This window comes from Channa argus, chromosome 11, assembly GCF_033026475.1.
Source record: "Channa argus isolate prfri chromosome 11, Channa argus male v1.0, whole genome shotgun sequence".
Lineage (NCBI taxonomy): Eukaryota > Metazoa > Chordata > Actinopteri > Anabantiformes > Channidae > Channa > Channa argus.
The window spans coordinates 21,177,853-21,188,307 of NC_090207.1; the positions used below are offsets into that span (position 1 = coordinate 21,177,853).

Sequence of the window (10,455 nt, forward strand, 5' to 3'; positions counted from 1 at the left end):
AAAAGTAAGAAATGCACCAAGAAATACATAAGTATATGTTTGTACAGTAAAATGAAAATAACTCGTGGAAAATTTATATGGAAATCTTATTTTATCACTATTTATTGGGAAACAAACTAGCTTCTATATTTGATATTAATAATAAAATAAGAGAGGTTAATTTCAGATGTTACATATTATATACCTCAGTTGGTAAGGCAGTTATCCACAGACTACGGGCTCACTGATTCGATCCCCCGTACATGTCAAAGTGTCTCTGGGCAAGATATTGAACCCCTTACAGCCCATTCCCATCCCCAGCTGTGCAGTGCCGGTCCAAGCCTGGTATAAATTGGGGAGGGTTGCGTCAAGAAGGGCATCCGGCATAAAAACTTTCAAATCAACATCCGGACAATGATCCGCTGTGGCGACCCTGAACTCACAGGATAAGCTGAAAAGGACAAAAAATAACCCACATTTTATACTCTGCTAACTCTCATATTTCAACATTTGTAAATATTAACACAGCCTGGGAGTTTTGTAAAAAAGAAGATATTAAACACCTCTTTTTCAATGCTCTCATACGAAATCATTCTGGAGGAAAATGGAACTGTATTATTCTAATCACATAAAACATTATCTTAAAAACATTATCTTATACTATAACAACAGCAATTATTAATTACAACAAATCGTTAACTTATTTGTCCTGATGGGTAAATTTCATTTCATTTTCAATTCATTTCTTTGAAGAGATAATAAGCAAAATGTAAACTTGAGATCTCTACAACACGGCTGACCTACTTACCTTATTTATGTATATATTTAATTTATGTTCTTTTTTTCCCTTTGTACATTGGTTTGACACTCAAAAAAGTTATTTTTGTTTTTTTATTGAAATATGATTTTGTCTTTCTGTATATGTATACATGAACGAAGCATATAATTAGGTTTTATGGATTTCGATCCTTATGTTTATCACATTGTTATTAATAAAGATTTGTAAAAAAAGGAAAAGAAAAAAAAACCCGAGAATGAAGCATCCGGGTCTTAGCTTACTGTTTGGCGACCCGTCGCCATTAGTGCAAGCTTGTTGTAGTGGATATATTTTTGGGGTCAAAGTAGTTGTGTTGTCGTGTTTTCCAGCTGCTGGAAAACATAACGCCTTGATAAGGGCATATTGTTTTCCTTATCGAGAAAAAAAAACTAATTTGGGGTCTTGGCCCAGAGTGGCGAGTTTTCGTACTCTGTTCTAACAGCCAGTATAACTTGAGACGCCGAAATCGTGTCTCTGTTTTTTTCTCGGGGTTGTTTTAGTGTCAAGATGTCGCCGTGATGGGGTCTCCGCGTTTGACAGAAATGAAACAGGGCCCTCGTCGCCTGACCCGCACTTGCAGCAGCCCGCTATCCTCCTTCGTTTTTCTGTTTGATGCTAGGGAGCTCGGCGGCTCTCTTCCCGGACTTCGGCCTCAAAACCGCTCACTTCACGGATACAGACATGGAGAAAAACCCCAACAGCAGCGCCAGCACCAAGGTTCCGCCCCGTTCCAGCTCCACAGGCCCAGCAACGGGCGAATCTAAACCCAAAACAGGTGAAAAGTCTTCTGTCAGCAACACTAGATCTCAAAAACAGTGTCAGCATGCTGGGTTTAATATGCTCGTCGTTCTGTGGCCTGCTGGGGCCTAGACGCAGTGGTTGTTTATCAAGTATGGCTGACGTCGCTGTCAAACCATTTGACCCACAAACAGTTAGAACTGTTGCTAATTATTGCACACAACACTGCGTTTGTTATGGTATTAGTCCTGTATTTATGCACAACAGTTGTCATATGCATGAAGGCAGACACACTGACAATTTAAATAAATAAATTAGTCAGTCACTTAAACCTTGAAAGTATTGTTTTCTATTTTACTCACCGGTCCAACATGAACATAACTGTCTGAATGCAGATGTTTTGTTGGAATAAACTATACTCATGCATACACTTTAGTCCCCATGTTCACTTTACAAATAGGAGTAAAATGTTTTCCTTTAGGCTACTTTTTAAGAGTTTAAATAGATCTACATTTCTTCATAAAGATGTAGTGAAATTCTTCCTGTCTTGCATCTGTATTGATGGTTTTTAAATAGTAAGTAGCAATTTTGTATGTTGGTTGCTCACAATGACATCAGTTGCAACCAGCCAGACTGAAATTTTAGAAAAGTAAACAGAGTGAAAAAGTCAGACAAATCCAAATACCATTTTTTTTCTTTTGCCAATTTCAGGTCAAATCATAAAATACAAATACAAGAGTCAGTTTATATATTGATATATTTTTGTAGCTAATGTATATTTCTCTTTTAATTTTAGAAAGCAAAAATAATGGAGGGTCCAAGCGCTACAACCGCAAGCGTGAACCCTCTTTTCCTAAGGCAGACAGTTTCCCAGGCTCTCGTCGCCCCAATTCACAGAAAAGCAAGAATTTTGACAAGAGACCACCTCAGAGAGGTGGAGGACGACAGTATGGAGTTGCAGGAGGAGGTCGACGTGAAGAGGTTAGTATTTTTATATTGTTTTTACATTGTGCATTTCAGCAGTGTGGGAAATGTTTATAAATTACATTTTTAATTTTATCTGGAAGCACAGGACCAGTTTTAAGTTTAAAAAATACTTCAAGTTCATTCTCACCTCTGCCTCTACAGGTAGCAGAGACGCGCCGGGCTGAGTTTAGCCCGGCTCAGTTTTCTGGACCGAAAAAGATAAGCCTGAACCACCTGCTAAACTTCACTTTTGAACCTCGTGGAGGTAATGGTGGTGTTGGAGATGGAGGCCACTCCGGTTGGGGCCGGCGAAACAAATGGGGCCACAAGCACAAGCCCTTTAACAAGGAGCTATTTCTGCAGGCCAAGTAAGCAGCTCTTTAGACACAAGATATTTGAAATCCATGAGCTGAACTTGTGGTATTCAACTCATCTTTTTGTGTTTCAGTTGCCAGTTTGTTGTGTCTGATGACCAGGACTACAAAGCTCACTTCACTGATCCAGACACTCTGGTCAACTGGGACTGTGTGCAGCAAGTAGTGAGTGCTTGTCATCTGTGGCACTAGTACGTGTAAATAAGAAAACATGATATTAATGCATGCAATGACAATCCACATGTGTGCTTCTGCAGCGCATCTACAGTCATGAGGTGCCATCTTGCCCCATCTGTCTTTACCCTCCTTTGGCAGCCCGCATCACCCGATGTGGGCACATCTTTTGCTGGTCATGTATGCTGCACTATCTGTCTCTTAGTGATAAGAGCTGGTCCAAGTGCCCAATCTGCTATGAGGCTGTGCACACTGCTGACCTAAAAAGGTAGTGTACCTCTTACAAAACAACAGAAAACCTTTGCAGAGCGAGCAGTTTAACACAAATTTTCTTGAGTTCGTTTTTGACAGCTGTTTCTTTAATGTCTTGTTGAAGTGTGGTTGCTATGGAGACCAGGCAGTATGCAGTTGGTGATGTAATCACTATGCGCCTGATGCGGAGGGAAAAGGGAGCACTGGTGGCCATGCCAAGTTCTCAATGGGTGAAGGTGGAGGAGCCTGTTCGCTTTGGTGGTAAGTGACATCAATGTGTTTGGTTATGACAAAAAAGACATTTTGTCATTAAAATGGTTTACAGTAATACTACTGAAAATCAGGTTTTACTTCAAGTTTTTATGTCCCAGAGTATTTTGTTTTAAATTTCAGAAATATTCACGACTGTCTCTTGATGGCAGAAATAATTGTGAGCATTTCAACTTTTAAATATTAACTATTGTACATGTGTATTAGACCCTGAACAGGTAATAGGTTGATTTGTAAAATAATTTTACATTAACTGTTAATGTATTTTTATTTTTTTATTTTTTAGACGTGTGTCTTAGCCCATACTCCAAGTTGCTGCTCACCTCCCCGGAACAGGTCTTGAGCCTTGTGGCAGAGGAGAAAGCATTACTTCAGACTCAGCTTAACCAGGAAGACGACACACAGGGCTGCTTTATCCAGAGCGCCCTATGTCTTTTGCAGGTAATGCAAGAGCTACAAGCCAAATAATTACAATATTTTGTCAATGTAATAAACCAAGCAATAGACAATGAAGATAAATTGTTGTATGAAATGAGTTCATGCAAAATAAAGAAATCAAGTAGCTACAAAAATAAATACTAAAAAACATTCATAATGCCTAATAAGTTGATTTTTACAATGCCACTGCATTTTCTCTTGCAAGTCTCCATGTGGAAATACACAATTTATAACTCTGCTTGGTCTTTAGGAGCAAGTGGAAATGCTTCTGAAGCAGCAGAAGGGAAATGCAGGAGATAGTGTTGACTTGTCTTCTCTGACTCTCGAAGAACCTTCTCCTGTGGAGGAAGTGGTAACAAACTTCAGCTATGCCAATGTTAGTTTGAAAATGCTTCTTTTTTTTTTTTTTTCTTTTTTTTTTTTTTTACTTGGATGTCCGTTCTCAAAATGAAAACTTATATTGCATCTGGTATATCTGGTTATACTTATTCACTAAGAGGCAGCCTGTCTTTTTCTCTTTATAGCCTGTATTGCAGTACTCTTCTGCATTTGATGATGAAGTGGTGGAGCTCCCAGAGGATGCTGCAGTTCCGTCAGCGATCCCTGCATGCATTTTGCAAGATGTGGTGGAGGAGCCTCCTGAAGACATGATGGATGCTGTTCCTGAACCCCAGCTTGATGAGGAAAACCCTGCCAGCCAAGCACAGACAGGCCGTCCCCTAGGCAGTGTGGTGCACGGACCTTACTACTACTTTTACCAAGGTGGGTAATTCCCCCTAAATGCTGCCTTTTGTGGGGTTTCCCACCAACTCAACTGAAGTTGATTTTCAGCTTGGGTCAGGTTTGGCTGCCCTAAGGGAGATTATCCAATTTGACCAGAAGGTTCCGGGTTCTTTCTTTAATCAGAATATCTGTGGAATATGTGGAATCAATAATGTGGATACATGCTACTTGCTAATGTCCATCCTGTTTAATTGTCAAAATAATGCAATATCAGATTCCTGAGGACTCCAGGTGTCCATTAATAAGTTTGACATGCATGAGCTGCAGCCAGCTCTTTAACTATGACCAATAAGTAAATTGAAACAGACTTGTCATTTTGATGTAGGCCATTTTACTATGAATAACCATCCAAAATGGGCACGACCTTAGTTATTGATATCTGTAACAATGAAAAGTCATAATAACTGACTAATTTATTTTCTAAGTAATGTGTATTTTTTCCTATTAAAATATTTTAAATTCACTATGTCACATTGTGGGCTCCATTTAGTTCAGATGTAATAAAAGGGTGGATTAACACTCCTCCCTGTATGTATCCTAAAATGTATTATTCTAAGGCCTCTTACTCTCCCTGATGTCATGTTAGTATTATAAGCTGCAAAACATAAGTCCTTACGTTTCAATACACGCTTCAATATTTGGATCGTCTACCTTTTCAAATATAAGGTTTACGGTCTGATTACAGATGTTATTTTAAGGTGTGAGACACATTTAATCAACATGTTATATTTTTTCCTGCTGTTTATCTCATTCTCTACTTTTATAATAACCTATAACCAGTATTTAAGCTTCAATATAACACTGTAGTATTTCTGCCTTCTCAAAAAAATAGTAACATAATTAAAATTCTAGTTTTATTTTTTAATACAAAGCTCACATCTGAAGACAAATTCAGCAATTGATTCAAAAATAAAATCCATTAGCCACAGGAATAACATTTGATATTCAGCGTGGTGAAGTGGGGCTTCGAAACACGTAGCCACAATACTGCTGCTTCAAGAGGTCAATACTGTGGTGAGTGGTCTACTTGGAGCTTTTTCTGACCCTGATTTTAGTGGATGACATTTTCTACCAGCTTATCCACAGTTGCCATAATAGTGATAATATATCATTAGCTCTCAATTTTATAAGGTATAAAATATAACCACTGTCCAAATCCCTGTTTATTTTATTTTAATAGACCCACATTTTTTTTTTTTTTTTTTTGGGAAACTTAAGTTTGGTTGTCAGGCAAGTAAAATATCTCAGCTTAAAAATGTGTGGTATTTTTGAGCTCATTGTAATGTTCATGTCAAGTTTGGTTTTATAATATTTAATATGTTTATATGTTGATGTGAGGCACCTTGATTTGCGGTTGTGTATGAAAAGTAAAAGATGTTCTGAGTCTGAATATTTAAAGTGCAGGAGACATGTCTGTCTTGGATGAATGAGATGTTGTTTTTTTATTTGCTGATATTTCAATGTTGGCTTAACCCTTTTCCTATTACATTTAAACCCCCTCTCACGTGTTTCTTCCTGCAGCTGACGACTGCCAACAGATGTTCTTGCATCCTGTGAATGTACGCTGCCTGTTGCGTGAATATGGCAGCTTGGAGGCCAGTCCTGACTCAATTACTGCCACAGTGGTGGAGATAGTGGGATACACTGTCACTGAGGTTAGCAAACAAAGAAAGACAAATTACACAGTGTAGCAATTTAGAGCCTTTGGTAGCTGAAGACTAATTAGCATAGTTTTAACCCAAACTTAGACTTTTTTTTCCCCCACCCTCATAATTCTTTCTCTGCTTTGGGCATCTTGCAGGAGATCCGCCGTCGGCATCGCTACTTGGCTCATCTTCCACTTACGTGTGAGTTCAGCATCTGTGAGTTGGCTCTACAGCCTCCAGTCCTAACCCAAGAAACTCTGGACACATTTGCAGGTTAAAACCCATTTCCTGTTTTGTGTTGTTTTGTTTTTCCAAAATGTGACATTACAGTTTTAGCACAGATATTTCATTGTAATTTTCCCCACAAACCTTTAGATGAACTGGAGAAAAGAAAGCGCCTGAGGCAGAAGAAAGCAAGGGATGAAAAGCGCAGAGAGAAGCGAATTGAAATTGAGGAAAACAGGAAGCAGGGGAAATGTAAGTATGATTGAGCAGCTCATAAAACCTCAAAATGTACAAAAAGCTGACATCACAGTTTATTTGAACTCATGTGTCCCCACAGATCCGGAGGTACATATTGGACTAGAGAACCTTCAGCATTTCCCAGCATTCGGTTCTCCACCTCACAACAGCAGCCCACCTATACAACCTGACTTCACTTTTATTCCTCCTTCACCTCTCAGCTGCAGTCCCTCCTCTGGTCAGCTTCTTTCTCAAAAACCTGTTATTTAATTTTTTGTCTTTTTGGACTATAGGTGAGAAATGTTTACTCTCATAGGCTAATTTATTAGGTACACCAGCACGATCTAATACAATCCACCCCGTTTAAAATGATCGAGGTGGCCAAAACATTAGAATCACCTCTTCTTATAATGCACTCCCGTACGACTCAAATAACCACTCCAACCTCAATAATAAACAGATAGTTATGGTAAATGGCCACTTATATAGTGCTTTTATCCAAAGGCCTTTACAATGTTGCTTCTCATTCACTGATTCAAACACACACACACCAACGGCGGTTGGCTGCCTTGCAAGGTGTTCACCTGACCCACCAGGAGCATTTTGGGGTTCAGTGTCTTGCCCAAGAACTGTTCGACACGTAGCTAGGAACTGCAATCTAACAACTGACCCTGTGGTCTGTGTACAACTGCGTTACCATCTGAGCTACGGCCAAGTAGAATAGAATGTAGAATAGTTATAACCTTTCTGACAGTTTCAACTTAAAAAGTGAGAAATTGTAAAAATAAATTTTATGACAGAGCTGCTATATTGGATTGTATTAGATTGTACAGGTGCACCTAATAAAGTGCCCAGTGAGTGTATATTGAGCATTTTTTTTCTCTGTCATCTTAGATGGGATGAGATTCCCGAGTCTGACTGGGCAAAGCCCTTCACCCACTGTGGGTAGTGTGGAGGATGACTCCCACTGCATGTCCTTTGCACAGGTGTGTATGACAAAAACATGTCAGATTAAAATTGATTGATTGAAACTGCCTATGGAAAAAGGGTAATGTATAACATAACTACAGTGCCAGTGTTTTATACCATATATATATATATATATATATACTTGACGTGGTGTCACCCTGGTTGTGTCCTGTACAGATGCTAAGGGATGGGAAAGCCAAAGTTGATGCTGGGCCCAGGATCATTACAAAGAAAGGTACTGCAAACCTGCAGATTCTGCGGTGGCTTGTGAAGTGAAGATGTCACACAGTTATAACAGAGATAGTTTAAACGATCAATTTAATTTTACCCTTCTTTCAAAATGAAAAACAAAATTCTGTGCAATCACTTTGCATCCATGAATTACATTAATTATCACAACAGTTTAAAATCATACTATTTAGATCATTGACTGCACATAGTTTACTGGAATAATGTATCTTATTGTCAGCACGGTAAAGACAACACTTCAACCAGCAGCCTAATAACAAGTCTCGTTTTTAGAGCAGACATAGTTATTAGAACATACTATCACTGGCCACTTCATTAGGTGTGTTTATATTAATAAACTCTGTTTATTATTGAGGTCATACCTGATGGTGGAGTTGTACTGGAGGGCATTATATTTTAAGTTGTTTCAAATTTTTGACCTTATCATTAATTTAAATAGGTTGGTCATTAGATTGAACAGATGTACCCAGTAAAGTGGCTAGTGAATGCACAGATCCTTGATGGAAAACTGGTCCAAGTTAATGTGTAATAAGTTGATATAATTATTATTGGTGGTTCTAAAGTTTGGTCTACCTCATTAATTTTTGCCTAAACTGTATAGCTTGGTTTTTGACCTCACAAACATGAGTGAGTGGGCCATTCTAAAATAATATATGTATATAATAATATTATATATATATGTGGCCATAGAATTATGGGTAAAAGAAATGTTTTTTTCCATTTAATCTACAATGTCTGGATACAACACTGGAGCTTTGTGTATTTCCGGTAAAACTTGTTCTAATGGCTGTTGAACAGTTAGTCATTATTGTATTTTGTGTCAAACAGATAAGCTGTTAGCTCCACCTGTAGCAGACAGTGATGGAGAGAGCGATGGGTCAGACCGGATCCCGGTGCCCAACTTCCAGAATTCCTTCAGCCAGGCTTTTGAGAAGGCACTTCTGCAATTGGACAATGGTCCAGCTTCTTCACCACAACCTGTGGTTGAACCAGGTCTGGAATATATGAAATAAGTATATTATTATTATTATTATTATTATTATTATTATTATTATTATTATTATTATTATTATTATTATTATTATCTATATTATATATTCAAATTAGTTTATTTTGCCAAAAGCAAAGTGTTTTTTCTTATGCTTGTATTCATTCTTGGTGTCTTATTTTTCAGAAGAGAGAGGAGGAAAGAAGAAAAAGAAAAAGCAGAAGCTTTTGTTCAGCACATCTATGGTTCACACAAAGTAGACAACACTGAAGTTCATTTAAACACATTATTTCTCGAATTGATCTTCCCACTGCTCGTGTTTTTACTTCCATGCTGATCGTTCTTGGAACTATAAGCAATGGAATTAGGTTTTAGTGTGTAGCCAAAGTTAATGCTGCTTTAGTCATTGTCATATTGGCTTGAGCCACTGTTGGGGTGTTAAGGCCATTAGTTTAATTTTTATTAGTAGAACTAGGCCGACGCTTTGCAGCAACCTCTTGGCTGTGACACACTGAAAGCCTTAAGGTTAACATTTAGTTTGAATGCTAAGTTAAAAAAATATATAACAACCTCCTGACTCTCATGGTATAAGTGCTTTGGGCTTTTCATTGCTTCCAGACACCTTAATTGCATCACGGTGATTGTTGTATGATTACACATGCGTAACATTGATGCCATATAGGGTGCTTTATATTAGAGTAGCAGTCAGCCAGCTGCGGGTATGTTGCACCTTTGAATCTTTCCAGGATACTCGGTCTTGAGACATTATCAATCTGGAACTTGCACCTTAGACCTGACGGAAACATCTTTTTCAGCATTTATCTCTGGTAATAATTTGGACTGGAACTTGGCTCTTCAACAGGAGAGGTTTTAGGGATGTCTGTTTTGACATCTATGCCCCAGTATTTTGTAACAACACCGATACATACCAACAAGGTTAAATTAAATTGTAGGGAAGTGAAAACACAGTATTATTAAAATTAGGTCTGTTGTTTTAACAGAATTCAAGTATATTTTGCCTGGTTAAACCATAAATATGCACTTTCTTTTCAGCTTGTCCACTGTCATCTTCTGTTGTAGAATAGTTACTAACATTTAACATGACTTCCCCAGTTTAGTTTCAGTGTTGGAAATGTGTGACATTAAAGAATTGCTGACATGCTGAAATGCTTGTGAAACCTGAAGAAAAGCAGATTGAACTTTTTTTTTTCCTTCTGAGGGTTATATATTCACCTTTTAATTTTGAGCAAGTTTATAGGCTAGTTAACAGAACTAGTCTGTTGATAAAAATAAACAATTATGCACAATCAAGGAACTGAGTGTTTTTTTTTTTTCTGCCATGAGCTAACA

At 38.0% G+C, this 10,455-nt stretch overlaps 1 protein-coding gene across 2 annotated transcripts; it reads left to right on the forward strand.

The window, feature by feature from the left end:
- The first annotated feature begins 1,065 nt into the window (after window positions 1–1,065).
- Window positions 1,066–10,416, forward strand: rnf10 (ring finger protein 10). 2 transcript variants are annotated; one of them, XM_067519743.1, is made up of 17 exons: window positions 1,066–1,571; window positions 2,331–2,515; window positions 2,663–2,868; window positions 2,949–3,039; window positions 3,132–3,316; window positions 3,425–3,561; window positions 3,857–4,011; window positions 4,259–4,384; window positions 4,533–4,770; window positions 6,313–6,446; window positions 6,593–6,710; window positions 6,813–6,914; window positions 7,000–7,137; window positions 7,794–7,885; window positions 8,046–8,103; window positions 8,946–9,110; window positions 9,295–10,416. In XM_067519743.1, exons 1-17 carry the CDS (start codon window positions 1,409–1,411, stop codon window positions 9,363–9,365), a joined length of 2,364 nt encoding a protein of 787 aa, XP_067375844.1. In that variant the 5' UTR covers window positions 1,066–1,408; the 3' UTR covers window positions 9,366–10,416. The 2 variants fall into 2 exon arrangements, with proteins under 2 accessions (XP_067375844.1, XP_067375843.1); XM_067519742.1 differs by having other exon boundaries at window positions 1,068–1,571; window positions 9,292–10,416.
- The last annotated feature ends 39 nt before the right edge of the window (window positions 10,417–10,455 follow it).